Genomic DNA, 15,711 nt, shown 5'->3' with positions numbered 1-15,711 from the left:
AAAAAAAGGATTTGTTTAAACTGTGTGGCGCGTCGTGGTTCGTCAAAACCTTCGATTTCAAACAGAAAGATCCCCGATCGCAGTGCTGGGGCCGATGGAGAAGAGAGATCAGACATAAAGGCACACGTACGACTACAAACGTGCTGGGTCGGGTTCGGACTGCCGCCCGCTGCCTCGCGTGCACCTCCTGCGCTTCACGTCTCCAACTGTCGCTCGGAAAAAAGGGGAGATGAACTACAGGAAGTGTGAATCAGGGTCGTCCGGGAGGTGGGAACTACGGCCCCGCCCTGAAACCTGCAGCCACGCCACTTTATTGCTGTGCACACGCCTTCGCCGCCGCTACAACATTCCTCAATATGGCCGATGATTGACAGAAATGTGGACCCTAACTGTCTGACGGCAGGGGTCACGGGGTCACGGGGTCAGCTCCGTCACACCAGGGGATGAGTCGGCTTTTTTTCTTAAAAAGGAGAGAGGTTTTTTTTTTTTTTTTGTACCCCCAATCGTCACAATTTGGTCCCTCAAAATGGAGCCGACACTCAAACACGACTTGATTTTTCAATTCTGAAGGGGAGCTCGAAGAACAGTGCACACACATGATTGGCTTGTACTGGTTTGGTCACAATAATTAAACTAAAAATGAAAAAAAGAGATCATTTTTATAAATTAGGGCTAATGTTAGCTAGCACCTTACGCTGCTCCGAGGTAGTTTTCATTCTCCCCAAGGTGGTAAATAGGAAGCCACGTCATTCTGAACGCCTGAAATGCTTTAATTACAAGAAAAAACAAAATAGCCATTTGACAAGTGCAGATTAGCTGGATGGCGTTGATGCGGTTGGCAAAAATTTGGTAGCAAGTCACCGAAATCAAGGTGGATGACGAAGGCCCGTGTCTGCGCCCCAGAGCAGCGGGTTCACCCGGGGGGGGGGGGGGTTGACGAGATATTCATGAGATGATCGCTGATACTCATAAATACGAGTGCTTTCACTCAAAGCAGTGAAGATGGGGGGGGGGGGGGTTATAGCGAGACGGTAGCTCAGAATATGGATATCCAGTACGACAACATTCGTTAATGCCCTCACAACGGCTACCGTCAACGTCCTGGGTTTGGTCTGTTAATTGTTCGGTGTGACTGAAGCGATAAAGATGACATCGCCTCACTGCCCCCCCCCCGGGAGGGCGCTATGCTAACGTGGCTTCGTCCCAACCGCGTGACCTTGGAGATCCTCGTTGGTCTTCCAAACACGCCGGGGCAGTTAAAGAACAGTGGATTAATACGTGATATCGACAATCCTCACTGGGGGGGGGGGGCAGACCAGTGACACGTGGTTACAGGTAGCAGGCTGGACAGTGGTGTAACGAGTCAACTGACAAAAGTAACATTTAAGAAGAATAACTGTAAGCTTGCTAACACCAGCCAGGAGCCTTGGAAATCATGAACTGCCCTCTTAGAGTATAAACACAAAGCTCTAGAATATATTCATATACCGTATTTTCCGGACTATAAGTCGCACTTTCTTTCATAGTTTGTCAGGGGGTGCGACTTGTACTCCGGAGCGACTTATATGGTAAATAAATACATTATTACAGAATTTCACATGTTCGTTATTTTCACACTGACAACCACAAGAGGGCGCTCTAGGTGTGTGTACCTGCGGAACGAGTTCCTTTAGCGACGCAGAAGAAGAAGCGGTGCTTCGTCTAGTTACACTTGATTGTTTGGTAAACTTGCTCGGATGTTCTTTATGCTATAGTTATCTGAATAACTATTAATATGTTACGTTAACAAAGCAGACACGTACTCAGTTCGTTGTGGGTCATGTAGCTGAATTTGTTACGTTAGCATACCGTAACGCTATTGCTAATCCATGCTAATTGCCTTTCAAGATGAAATGTATGTTCTTGGTCTCGGATTTTATCAAATAAAATTTCCCCCAAAGTGTGACTTATATATCTATTTATTTTGCATTTTTTGGCTAGTGCGACTTAAACTCCGGAGCGACATATAGTCCAGAAAATACGGTATGTGTGTGTATAGCTGTATAAAACCACTACAAGTAAGCAACACTCTTGACAAAAAAAACCTTAGCTTCTTTTTCTTTCAGGCAAAAGTGGACTAAAAACAGTCACGGATCTGGATTTTGTGTTTCCGGGTAGAACGCCAACCCAGCAAAACGTCAGATGTGGCTGAAAAAATTCCTATTCCTCAATAAGGGAGCAGGCTGCAAAATCTAAATCCATATGACAATTAGCGCTCATCAAACCTGTACATAAGGACACAAACACACCAGAAGCACACGCGAGCATAACGTGAGCCTGTCGGACGCCGCCACACAGGCGCCAGCTACATTCATTCTGAGTTCAACGTAGGAAAACAGCAACTATTCTACAAGATTTCTGTATCTCAGCGATAGTTTCTCCTAAGGACGCGCCTCAGGGTGATCATACGGGGAGGGGGGGTGGTATCAACAGGACAGGTGCCAAAGGGTTTTACACTGTTGTTTAAATATTTACATCCTAAAGAACCAGGCTAATAATTTGCTTCTGATATGTCATTTACGTTTCCAAACCACGGCCAGTTCGACCCTAACGAAGGGCCAAACGCCTGGCGGTGGATTCGGGTTTCTGCTCCAAATCAGCATCTCACCACGTAGGTTTATGATGAGCTGGTCCTGATATGTGTAGCGGTACTGATTCCCAAATAAAAGAGGCCCGCTTTGTTCTGCTCCACCCTGCAGCCCGGAGCCGCTGACGACGTCAGAGCGCGCTCAGGCTCCGCCCACCTCCGAGACGGGCGACAGGCAAAGATTTTAGAAACCGAGATTTGGAGACCACACACGTAAAGATGAAAGATCCGGGACTGAGCGGTTCTGATCCAACCGTGCGTGTTCCGCTAATCTCAGCTCGCACCTCCGAGGCCTGAAGGCAGGAATGTTTCCGAACGAGGCGGCGCTAAAAGCTGCTGCGCCGGGCGAATCGGCGAGGCTGCCATCAGTGAGCGCTGCCATGTTCAGGTGGGGTGCACAGAACAATTACCCCTTTCATTCAGAACCCCCCCAAACAGGCTGATACCTGATGAAACCTCTTATTTCTGGTTTAGTGCAACAACAACTGCTGTTATGATCTGTAATAAGGTGCTAAAGAAGCCTCAGACCAGGACGACGACACCGGCGTGCTCCGACCATCAGGTCGCTACGACCCCGCCTGACTCCGCCCACCAACCCTCCACTTGAACACATTCGCTTATCGACGTGGCTTTACGTACGCCGGTCCGTCCACAGTCGTGTGGACCGGCGTGGAAAATCAAGGTGGAGAAAGTCACTGGTGCATAGAGTAAAAGGAAACAAGGAAATGGAAAAGAGTCCGAGGCCGCGCGTCTCATCCACCGCCCAGAACACAAAAAAACCCACACATCAGGGAGTAAAGCGAGGAGCAGAGAGCGACCGCCACGCTCCTCGAGTGTTTAAAGCCTCCGCACGACCCCAGCAATGCCAACGAGGCGGCGGGGGTAATTATGCAGAAATGGCCAGCAGTGTGACGTTACCATAACACTTGAACAGGTAACAGGAGGTAGAACACACGACCATTTCCACACAATTACACCAGCGTCGCCACACACGGCAGAGTCTGGCGCTCCGGTCCGAGCCGCACCGACGCTCCGCTGTCAATCAAAAGTGCATCCAAATGTACACGTTGTGAGACCAGCACCCATAGGAACAATATTGACATCATAACAGTAAATATCAAGTACGTGAGTTCTTTTTTTTTCTTTTCCAGAATGCCCTGCGAACACAGTCAGTCGGCTTCCTAGATGCTTTACGGGGGGGGGGGGCAGAAGAGGGTGGTGGTAGGAAGAGAGGAGCAACGTTTAACTGGAGGAGTAGGAAAAGCTTGTGGATCCGTCCAGTGAGGAGCCGCGGTGGTTTACAGTGAAAACTAGCACCTAGAATCAAAAGGTCTTTTGTGCTTCCATGTGGTCTGAATGTTCATCACAAATGTAATCTTGTTTGGCTGAGAGAGACTGTGTTTCAAAGGGTACTCCTAATATTCTGGCTAAAAAAAAAAATCATCTACAATATCAAAGAAGCACATAAATACTTCAACCTATAACAAAGGCGTGAAGATGCTAATGAGCGCTAAAAAAAAAAAAAACACACACTACCAACATGCTGAAAACAACAAAGATGATAAAGGACCTGATTATCTACAACTAGACACGATCAAAATTCTAGCCACAATGCTAAATCTCTCGTTTAATGTATGCATAGTTAGAAAATGGAGGCCGCTCGCCTCCCGTGACGACGGCGGCCAGCTTAGCGTAGCGGTAACACACTGACGGCGGGGATGTTAGCAAACGTGCTGAATAATTAGACTGCAAAAGTCTTTAAAAGGCAAGAGAGTATCTATATGAAGAGGTGATAATTTGGAATACATGTGCGCCAGACGTTTTTGAATAAATCTCTAATATTTTCAGCAGCCTCCACAGAAAGCTTATTTAAAAGAAACCAAAACCACAAGTAGAAAGACTCATCATTTGCATAAAGCCAAGCTTTTGGTGTGATGCCCATTCCCAATTTCTGGAGCGTATGCTTAACCTTGAAGAGAACTTGGATCACTTTACTGTTGCAGCTTCCGCCATCCCAGAAACACTCTAACCTGCTGCTAGCGTCCTCACTAAGGACGCAGGGCTAACCTGTATAAAGGAAGAAACGTAAGTATCTTAAAAACCTCAAAGCCTAAAACATAAATCCTCTACCTGCATATTTCTTGGGAGAGAAAAAAAAAAGACTAAAAAGAGACAAAAATGAAATGAGACTATAAAAGCGAAGGGGAAGAAATGATGGAGTTCCCCCTCCTGCCTCTTCAGGACACGGCTCAGCTCTTTAAAGGGGGGTTCTTCACAGAAACCGGCGCCGCTCAGAGTTCTCTTACAGGCGTCGTTTGGTTGAGACGCCGACAGGCGTGAAGCCGTCGCTCTCTCGCCGCCCACCCAGAGAATCAAGGTTCTGACGGCGCCACGTGTGGAGAAACACACCACATGACCCGGTCTGGTCGCCGCACGTGCTCCCTTTAGGTGACAAAATGATCCTTTACGTAAATCTTTAGGTAAAAACATGAACCAGCCCTCAGCATCATGTCCTTTCAAGCACCAAAAACCAGAAACAGGAGCTGGGGGGGGGGGGTAACGTCTCGCTCGCAGGTCACCTACATGACTATCGCTGCCTCGCTTCTGTCGTGGGACAGATTTATCTTAAAACACACACACCTACGCACAACATGTAAATTAAAACTCTTCCAGCAAAAACCCCCGACAGAGGGGCTTTTTGCCTCGAAACGCTGGCTTGTTTTTGGGTTTTCAGGGGCTCAAGTACAAGTGTAAACACACCATCTCGTGTCAGGTTAGCTAGGTGGGGAGGGGGAACCACTTGGTTCCTGGCAGTGAGACAGCCCAGGGTTAGTGCGTGTCGTCAGTGGGGTCTCACCCACCCACATCTGGGGTTGTGCGCTCTCAGGCGAAGTACATGGTGCGTAGAGTGTCCTGGTGGATCTGAACGGCCTTGGCCAAGGCCTGGTGGTCGCGTCCGTTGCTCTGCCCCGACGTGTGGCTGCCCTCAGCACTGACCCGGCAGCATGGGAGGAGAAGGGAGGTTTAGAAGCCGTGCGATCGACAGCGAGAGTTCAACGCGCTCGCCGACAATCTACGCGTTTACCTGTCGTGCTCTTTGTCCACCAGGTGGTAGCGGGCACGGAAAGCCACCAGATGGGCGTAGTAAGCTGGTGCTGGGATGGAGACGGAGCGTGTGCAGCGCACGTACGTGTGGCACAGCTGGTAGGTGAGGACTTGCAGTTCGTCAGAAGAGAAGTGGTTGTCGTCCCAGAGCACATGGTAATGAGAGGGCCTGCTGGTTCCCTGTGAGGAGCAACAGCGTTCCTGATGAGTGGCCCCCCAGTTTAGCCCAGTGGGGGCAGAGGAGGAGTTCCTACCTGAATGCCAGCGTGACTGCACAGGTAGAAGTCAAACTCTGACGGATGAGTGATTTTGGTGTCGACCGTGGTGCCTGCGGGAATGTTGCCGCTCTTCCCGACCTGCGGGAATAAATCCAAACATGCGTCAGGACCAGACTAAATGAGAGGGTTCGGGAATGGAATCAGTGGAGTTGTGACTCCTCTCTGCCGGGCCCGCAGGACTGACCCTCTCGTTTCTGTCCATGCAGAACAGTCTGGTGTGGTGTCTCTTTTGCACGACCACAAAGGTGATTCCCGGCTGGTAGTCCTTCTCCAGTTTTATACAGGCCTCCCGGATGGCCAGCAGCTCGTGTTGGAGCACCTGCGTGAATGCAAGATCAGAGACGTTGAGCTTATTTTGCCCCACAGCCGGCAACAGAACGTCAAAGGTTTCCCTCGTGGTTCAAACCCGACCTGGTTGAACTGGCCCTCAGAAATGCCGTCGCGGTAGTAGATGATTCTGGTGGGCTTGAAGCGAGTGGATTTGTAGAACTGGATGAGGAGCTCCCTCACCATGGTGGCCAGGTCCTGGATGATGTCCTGGCGATGCTGCTGCACACGCACCGTGGCACAGTATCGGCTGGGGTGGGCGTCCATGCTACCGACAACCTAACGAGGGGACAGAAAATGTACATTTAAAAAGAGAGCGATGGATTTGGGCGTGGTCTTTTAAAAGTGCGACTTACAGCAGCAATGGAGGGCTTTTTACCATCCCCGGCTGGAGGATGGGTCACATCTGCACCAAGGAAAATCACCGGTTGCTGGAAGACCAGCGGTCTGCAGTGGCAGGTGAGAGTCCGCAGGTCAGGTACGTAACTAAAGCGGCTCTTCTCATTGGTCGGTTCCCAGCTGTTCTTACCTGCCCTGTGGGAGGAGGATGTTATTGACCCCGCCCAGTTTGACGTTGATCTTCAGACACAGGTTGGAGAGGGTCTGAGGAGTCGTCTTCTGGACGTTCTTCACCTGCACGCACTGCGTCGCCATGCCAAGTACCGTGTCGCCAACACGCTTCACCTCGGCTACGACACACACAGGACGGACGTCTCAGGTAATACACACGTTCTTTGGGATTCAGGATTTTCCACGCTGTCTTACCATAAACGGGAGTCTTCCCAGGTAAGATGACGACCACCAGCTGGAGGCCCTGGTAGGTGTACTTCAGGTGCCTGAACATGGGCTCCACGCTGTCCGCCCCCTGGGCGTACTTGCAGAAGCACGGCTGACCCTGGATGGGCATCCCCGCGTCTCTGGAGATCTTCCTCAGCTGATCCGTGAAAGCTCTGCAACAGAGCAGGAACCCGATTAGAGCGCTCCCGTTCACACAGCCCGGTCTCGTTGGCGGGGACACCCACACGGCGTTTGGATCTTAAACGGCAGATTAATACAACGTCCTGGTGTTTCAGAGAGATAGAGGCACCTCAGTGAGCCCTGGAGCTTGGCTGATTATTCTGGGTGCGGATTTGGGCTCGGAAACGGACAGAACATCGACCGGGTGCAACTTCCCGCAGGACTTACTTGAGCAGGAGTTCAGTGCACTGCCGCTGAGGTGCAAAGCAAGCGATGGCCCACACTTTGATCTCAATGCCTGTGTGGAACTGTTTGTTCCTCATGTCCCACACTCCCTGGATCGGCGTGGCGATTGCTTTGTTCTGCAAAACAGGGCAGCAGCCTCATTAACGGCGACTTCCTGTCAAGTGTGTGTTGTGTCGCCACCATCTGGGAGCCTTGTTGCCGCTGCTTCCCTGGCGGGTGGGAAACTGATACCGTGGCGTTTTGCCAGATAAATGAAGCCCGCTCCCTCCAGTAGCAGTGGTACTTCCTGGTTGCTGCGCTGATATTGGGTCTTAAAGCTGCAGTGACCTACCCTGCCTCCGTACAGGATGGAAGGTGCTTGGAGGACGCGGCCGTTCACTTCCGTCATCTCGTCTCTCACCATCACTCCAAATTCTCGGACGTAAGGGTCGGTGTTGAAGTTGGCACTTCTCATCTGAGAGGAAGCAGCAGTTGGATGTTTTGCTCTTATTTCAACGGTTCTGACGGTACCAACGAGGCCTTTGGCCGTTTATTCACCAATTTGCTAATTTCATCCTGCCGGTCTGGCGCCGACCGCGCGGTGGCGCGGATCATGGTGGAGGTCTGATTGTCCGTCAGCTTTTTGATGCAGCGCTGCCCAGCCACTATGTTGCAGACCTACAGTGACCACACATTAGAACAATCAATAGTGAACTGGGCTGCTTTTCAAAGGAGCAAACCGGGCCGGCGATGCTGACCTCAAGAGGAAGGTAGGTGTGCTTCTGCTCCTGCCCCACCTGGAGACACGGCAGGTGGGGGTACCTCAGGATGAGTTTGTACTTGTCCTTGAAGTACTGTGCTACTGTGCATTCAATAGTTTGGCCGTTCTCCTGCTGCAGAGGGAACCTAAACACCAGAGGATTTATGGAACAGGGCGGTCTACGGAAGGCTGCGTGTGAGCGCTCAGTAAATTCGGATTACGTTTGATGGCTGGCCGGCCTCCGGGTCACGTTACACACTCTGTACTTTCTCTTCATCTGCCCACAGTGAGTGATCTCCACCTTTAGGCCTGGGGTGAATGAAATATAAACACAGGCTCTAATTTGACAGAAGACGTAGGTGCGACTGGAGAGTTGGACACAACTTCACTCACCTTTGATTTCCTTTGTGAATTTCACTCGCTGAGAGTCTGTTAAGGGCTTCTGTTGTTCTTCAATGCTTTTGAAATCCAGAACTTCGCACATGAACTCGATCACAGGCTGGGCCTTGTAGAAAGCAGTGGCCGACACTAAAACAAGAGCGTGTGGAGGTTAGATTGGGCGAGTCGTCGTCGCTTTCTGGACCTGCTGATAGCGTCACATGGAAAATACCATCGATGTTGAGCATCATCTTCCAGAGGGAAGGCCTGACCGACTGGTGGAAGCCGAACCACACCTCTCTGCCACCACCCAGCGGGTTGGAACACCCTTCTGAAGGGGTGAAGAAAGAGCGGCCCACTGGTGTGTACCTGTACCAAAGGAGAGGCAGGTAGATGCCGTCACAAACAGGGAATTCCAGCGGTGAAGAGTTAAAAAAGAGCGCATGAAAACAGGATTGAAGACGCAGAGAAGACGATGAACTGATAGTCAATTAGCCGATTTACACGGGGAGTCATAGATCCACTGAGGGGAAAACCTGACCTCATGGAGGGCAAATGTCTCATGACCACATCCAAGGCTTGGACAGTCTCGAAGGGGACGCTGGGGAGGCGTCCTGACAGCGCCTCGTGCAGTGCTTGGAGGCTCACGCACGACACCCATTTGATCGACACTTTGAAGCTGCGGTCTTTGCCCTCTCCCGGAATGGTGACCTCAAGTTCCACCTGCAGCAGAACAAAAAGAACCGTGACTGGTTCCTGTGCACGTCTCCTCATCTAAACAGCATGTTTTGTTCCAAAGGGGCTCCCTACTTTGTCTCTGCCGATGGGTAAGGGCATGGCAGTGTAGAGGTTCTTCCTCCCATCATACACTGGCTTTCGATCCCCAAAGATTTGGGTTTTAAAGTGTTGAACCATGTGTTCCACGATCTCACTAGACGGCCGAGCAGAACAGATTAACGGTGATCTCACACGCAGCGCTGCTGCTGAAGGAGCATACTTACCGATTAACCCGGCGGGGGCACTTCTCAGGCTTTATGTCAATGTCATAATGATAGACTTCCAGTTTAGGGATTTCCATCTCAAAAAAGTTGGCCTGGAGCTTGATTGTCCTGCCCATGGTGCCAAAATCTGGCCGTGATGGCGGCTTGAAAACATATTCAGGTACCGGGGAAGATGACTGACCTAAAAGGAGCAAGGACACATACATGAAGCGCTTTCCCCCCTGAAATCCCATCAAATGGGCTCTCATTTTTGGGCTATCATCGTGTATTCATCAGTGTAGCAACGATCTGTTTGACACAACACCGCTGGAGCCTCGCGGGCCTTCCCCTGACTCGGAATCCCTCTGCAGACGGAAGGCTTCCATGCTGTTATAATCCAGAAACTCCCTCGTATATCAGAAATGACTTCCTCCTTATTGCTTCCATAGTTGCTCATATGCTCGTGATGATACTTGCCAGACGTCACGTCCTCTAAATTTTAAATTATCGCTGTGGGTGACGCTCACAAACTGAACTAATAAGCCCCGTATCTATGGCAACCACAGCGCTCTCCCTTCACCACCCATACTTACACTTTGGGCATGGACTGAGAACCCGTGTGAGGGCGCCGCCGTTCTGAAGGGAACGACCCTGCACCCTTTATCACAAATCACCCTTCTTAAAATATCCCATTACCTCCACAATCTCATGATTACTCGGAGAGGTTGAGCGGCCTTCGAGTGCCATGCAGCAGGAGTGTAAAAGCACATGATTTCCCCCATTTAGGCCCTTACAAAGCATAAAATGGTCTGTGCCAAAGCCAAATATGGGAAACTCTCACCAGAGCCTGTTGACCCAGATGACCGGGGTCCCTCGGGCATTTCAGAAGCTGCGGAGGACAAAAAAGAAAGGTGAGCATTGCTTAAGAACCCACTGCTTAAGCCATTTAAAAGCACAACTTGGTAAAAACGTGGTTTTAGATCTTCTAGGATGCAAATTAAGTTGTTTTTTCCTTCTCTCTACATCCCCCCTTTAGGCTGACTAATTTTCTGTGTAGTGCAAACACAGAGAAGCAAACAGCTCCTTATCTTTTGGGCATCAATGTGCACAATCGGGACAAACTTTCTCTTTAAGCTCTTATCGACAAGAACCAGACAGAGCCGAGCAGGTTCGCAATCTAACTCTGCAGAATCCGCCCATCACACCGCCTCAAAATTCCCCAGAACTGTCGCGTTTGCACCATCAAAGTGGCCAACAGAAGATCATGTGAAAGTGTAATAGTGATCCCCCAGTTGCACCATTTTTGCTCGGGTTTAATGATCATCCGAGCATAGATTAGTCACGTAACTATCGAGTCGAAGGGTTGGTGTAAACCTTCACTTTCAGACACGTTTGAAAGTGTTCCTGAAGTTTGTGGTGAATCAAGTGCCTTCCACGAAGGACACGGCAAAAGATAAGAACATTTGGAAATCCTTCGACTCAAAGTTGGACACTTGTTCGTAGACGGGGGCGAAGATTTATGGCGATTAAATAGCATTATGGCCGCTAAATGTCGCCTGGTTCTACACCGACACATGAAATAAATGAGTGAAAAAAAACAACTCTGATTTAACTGTTGGTAGAAGACATTTGCTATCAGACCCTACTTCATAATATCCAGGTAGATAAGATAACAAACGAACAAGTTTGGTGGCGAGTTGATGTTGAAGCTAACTTGGCTAACAGCAGCATCTTGTTGTGGCACGTTAGCTAAACTGCTACTACTAATGCCGCAACTTAAGACAAGGACGACATGTTCCCGGACAAAGGATTTGGTTTTATAATCCCGAAATTAACACCCAATCAGTCCGTGTTCCCACCCTGCCTCCATGAAACTCGACAGAAACCTTTTGGCTCGCCGCATCACTTAGCCGATGCTAATATTAGCCGCAGCACTTACCTCCAGCAGAGGGATACATTTTGTCGACTTATAAACGTGTCGTGGACGTACAAATACACTCCACTTTATTTTGACCAAAATCCACTCAGACTCATGCGTGTTCGGAAAGCATTAATATGTATATGAGAGAAATAAATAGCTCCGTTCGGAAATGAAGTTTTTTGGTAATCCAAGTGGTAAATATTTGGAGTGTCTCATCCTCGGAACGGCCCCATCCCCCCAGCACACAAAACGGGAGCCGAGAGAAAAGATAGCGCAATAAAAAGTCCCATGCAGGCCAAGATGGTTCTCCCCCATCTACTTCCGGATTCGGTCGCTTCGCGCTGTATGAAACACATTTGTATTTCCTGTATTGCATTGCTTCTAATTCCAAGCTAGCCACGTCCATATAACCTATAAAGTAGTCATGGGTTTTATGATATGTGCCGTTCCATGTGTGCGAACAGCTGGAATTTGCTACGATGGGAGAAAAGGCACACCACGTGTAAACGGTTGACATGCCGCAAACGTGTGCGGAGGGGAACCATCTTGAGGATCGCGTGACCTCTTTGATGACGTCACACGCACTCTGCGCGCTTTCAGCCCTGACCCGAATTCAAACGCAAGTCGAGTTTTTCTTGAAAAAATAAATGTAAATTAAAAAAAATTAAAGAAAAATACTGGCCGTGTGTCACCTGCATGACGTCATTGTTCCGCCTCAAGTAAACAGAACCTTCATCATTAAACAGATCACAGCGGCCAAAACACCTCGGCCTCTATTACGCGACGTGTATTTGGTGTTTCCGGGGTAACGAATGCAAATAGACGCGAGGAGACTAATGCAACGCGTCGGGACGTTTACGATGCATCTTCCCAGGTGCTTGTTGCAGGTCAACTTCAGGGGGGCCGCTCCAGGCCTTCAGAAGGAGGTTGCAACCCACTCGGTGGCGGTAGAGAGGTGCCGTTTGGCTCCCACCAGTCAGTCAGGCCTTCCCTCTGGAAAATGAGCTTGTTGTTCTTGTCGTGGCCGCAAAAAGGGGGAAAGAAATGGCAAACGCCTTCAGTTTCAGTTTCACGTCATTTCTTGCCATCTACCCAAAAGTGTGTTTAGATTATGAAGGCTGACTCTTCCTGCTGAAATGAATGAAAAACGTGTTGCAACGGGAATACGAAACATTGCATTTGTGATTTTATACGTTTTAAATCACTTCGAAAATCAGACTTTAGGTAACCCGTGAAGAAGCCACGATTCTATCTAATGCAAAACACCTTGTTATTACATGTTTGCCTCATTTATTATTCGTAAACTCTCTTGTATCCCCTCATACACTTCAGACGTGCCTTGTCAGCATCGATGGAACCGAATTTAGCCTCGGTAATAAACTGGTTGCCTCTTAAAGTAACAAACAATATTCTCTTTATTCTTTACAGTGTGAGGACAAATTGTGGTTGCAGTTTGACCCTTTGTCCACTAGTCGGCGCCATTTACCAGTCAATGTGTTGTCCGAGGCCTGTCGACGGGTTTAGTGCTCTCAGCAGAACGAGATTTATTAAAAAATATATATATATTAAATGATTATATTGGTCATTTTCATATCACTTTAGTTTTAAAAAGCCCTATATATTAAACACTTATATTCTTATGATTATGTTTATGGTACATCAATCACAAGCATATTATTTGTACTTTTAACCAAGACATGGTTGAATTGATATACTACTTTGATTAAATTACTGTAAAAATTAAATGACTGCAATTCTCTGGATTATTTCAAATGTGACATTGCAAAGGATTTGCATGTTGTCACTGTGGGGTTCACATTTGGTCTCTAAAAAGTACAAAATGAGGTTAATTTTTAAAACAAATTTCATTTATAGACGTCTGTCCAGTTCGCGCGTAAGGCTTTTTTTGGTTAAAAGGTTTTTCCTTTTGTTAATTCTTTGCCAATCCAAGGCCAACACTTTAATTGCTCCCATTGATTGATCGCGTAAAACCATAACAATGCTGCCACATAGTCCAGGTGGTTTCCCCCTATAAGAACGCTGGCTCAGTGAACTGGGTGTAGCTGTGTCTGTGCGCGCCTTGGCCAATGGAACCAGATCCTCCCTGCAGTGCGTAAGAGCGCGATTTAGGATTTAACCAAGTCTTTGCTGCGTAGCTGGCGGTAGTCTTCATCAGAGCCCGACGGCCTGACAGCCTTTCACCGATGTCAGAGTAGTCTTCAGCCCACTTTGGAGTCAGACTGCCTCACTTTTTTATGGTCATCCAATAAAACAAAAGCGCGTATTTCTTCTCGAAGAATGACTGGAGTATTCGACCGGAGGATCCCGAGTGTGAAAGCTGCAGATTTCCAGAGCTCTTTTCAACTCTCCACCATGCACCATCCGTCTCAGGAATCTCCTACTTTACCCGAGTCCACCGCCACGGATTCTGGCTACTACAGCCCCGCAGCGGGAGTCACTCACGGCTACTGCTCGCCCAGCTCCTCCTCGTACGGGAAGCCGCTCAACGCCTACCAGTACCAGTACCCGGGCGTCAACGCCGCAACCGCTGGAAATTACTCGACAAAATCCTACACAGACTACAGCTCGTACACGACCCCCACCTACCACCAGTACGGGACTTACAGCAGAGTACAAGCGCAGCCGAGTCCGCAAGGTACGGGACATGTTTTTTTTTATTAGAAGATGATTTTTTAAATGGTAACGAGCTGCCATATTTTATCCCGTAGTTTTTCTTTTTTTTTTAAATTGACTACAGACTTTAATGTATCGATATTTAAATAATTAGAATGAAACCTAAATTTAGGGAGAAGAATTTCCACTATTTCAAACCACATTTTTTTGCGCTTTGTTCCCTCAAAATATTTTCCGTCAAGTAGCGAAGACGTATTTCATTATTGAAGAATTTAACAAACACGTATAGTTACTATTCTTCTTTTCCTATTTTTATCAGAAAAGGAAATAACCGAGCCTGAGGTGAGGATGGTGAACGGCAAGCCGAAGAAAGTCAGGAAGCCCCGCACGATCTACTCCAGCTTCCAGCTGGCCGCCCTGCAGAGGCGCTTCCAGAACACACAGTACTTGGCGCTGCCGGAGAGAGCCGAGCTGGCTGCCTCGCTGGGGCTCACACAAACACAGGTGAGGTTTTCCAACTTAAATTCACCCCTAAACTAAAATATCTTTAGCTGAAATTTCGAATTTTGATTATTTTCCCCCCCGTTAATCTCTTTTCACGCGGCTTCTGTGCGTCTTTACGCATCGCCCCTCGTCTAAATCACATCGAGCTAACGTATCTTCTCCTCCCCGATCTTCAGGTCAAAATCTGGTTCCAAAACAGGAGATCCAAAATAAAGAAGATCATGAAAAACGGCGAGCTTCCGCCCGAACACAGCCCCAGCTCCAGCGACCCCATGGCCTGCAACTCTCCACAGTCCCCGGCCGTTTGGGACACGCAGGGCCCGTCCAGGGCGCACAGCCTGCAGCCACAGAACATCAACAACGCCGCTTCTAATTTTTTGGAAACCTCGGGGTCCTGGTACACCTCAGCGGGCAGCACCGTGGCCTCCCATTTGCAGACCCCCAACTCGATACAGCACTCTTTGGCTCTTGGATCAGGGACGTTATATTAAAAAAAAAAAACAAAACAAAAAAAAAACAATGTTGATTTGAGATTTTTTTTTTCCTTCTATGGGACTCGTGTACAAATTTCACAGGAATATGCAATTGTATTTGACAGTCATAGAAGAACCGTGTAAAATGTGTAAATGTGTGCATGTAATTTATTGCATTTTGGAAGACTATTAAACGTTCAAATGGACAGTGATTCTGAACGCCCGGCCCTCGCTGCAGTCTCTCCTTCACTCACACCGAACAAACACACGGACACGAACGTCCGTGAAACATTTAGTGTCAGTCCGTGTCGGGTTGTAAATCACAGCAGCCCGCTCCAGAACACGCACGAATCATCCGCTCGTCTGCGCGATTCCAGGCGGTAATTACACACGTCCGAATCTGTTGTCTTGGAGACGGCGTATCAGGTTCCGGCCTTTTGTGAACAAACTCTCATTTCTCTCCACGACAATCCTCATTTTTACTCTCAGAATTCGCGATGATATTGGAGGAAACATTTATTTGTGGATTTATGGTGCACTGAC

The 15,711-nt window shown here is 48.6% G+C and overlaps 2 protein-coding genes across 2 annotated transcripts; one reads left to right on the top strand and one right to left on the bottom strand.

The window, feature by feature from the left end:
- On the bottom strand, nucleotides 1-11,814 carry ago2 (argonaute RISC catalytic component 2). Its single transcript, XM_057020000.1, has 20 exons — nucleotides 11,576-11,814; nucleotides 10,478-10,525; nucleotides 9,658-9,838; nucleotides 9,467-9,587; nucleotides 9,198-9,379; nucleotides 8,889-9,025; nucleotides 8,672-8,806; nucleotides 8,500-8,587; nucleotides 8,277-8,424; nucleotides 8,077-8,196; nucleotides 7,871-7,993; nucleotides 7,522-7,655; nucleotides 7,102-7,286; nucleotides 6,866-7,025; nucleotides 6,693-6,783; nucleotides 6,421-6,615; nucleotides 6,194-6,328; nucleotides 5,986-6,087; nucleotides 5,712-5,911; nucleotides 1-5,618 (listed from the first exon to the last, which is right to left on the bottom strand). Exons 1-20 carry the CDS (start codon nucleotides 11,592-11,594, stop codon nucleotides 5,510-5,512), a joined length of 2,613 nt encoding a protein of 870 aa, XP_056875980.1. The 5' UTR covers nucleotides 11,595-11,814; the 3' UTR covers nucleotides 1-5,509.
- Nucleotides 11,815-13,621: 1,807 nt separating this feature from the next.
- Nucleotides 13,622-15,387, top strand: dlx5a (distal-less homeobox 5a). Its single transcript, XM_057020027.1, has 3 exons — nucleotides 13,622-14,213; nucleotides 14,511-14,695; nucleotides 14,872-15,387. The coding sequence occupies exons 1-3, from the start codon at nucleotides 13,856-13,858 to the stop codon at nucleotides 15,184-15,186; spliced, it is 858 nt and encodes a 285-aa protein (XP_056876007.1). The 5' UTR covers nucleotides 13,622-13,855; the 3' UTR covers nucleotides 15,187-15,387.
- Nucleotides 15,388-15,711: the final 324 nt, after the last annotated feature.

The sequence above is a fragment of the Takifugu flavidus genome, chromosome 21, assembly GCF_003711565.1.
Source record: "Takifugu flavidus isolate HTHZ2018 chromosome 21, ASM371156v2, whole genome shotgun sequence".
Classification (NCBI taxonomy): Eukaryota; Metazoa; Chordata; class Actinopteri; order Tetraodontiformes; family Tetraodontidae; genus Takifugu; species Takifugu flavidus.
This window is presented reverse-complemented; position numbering and strand designations above follow the sequence as displayed.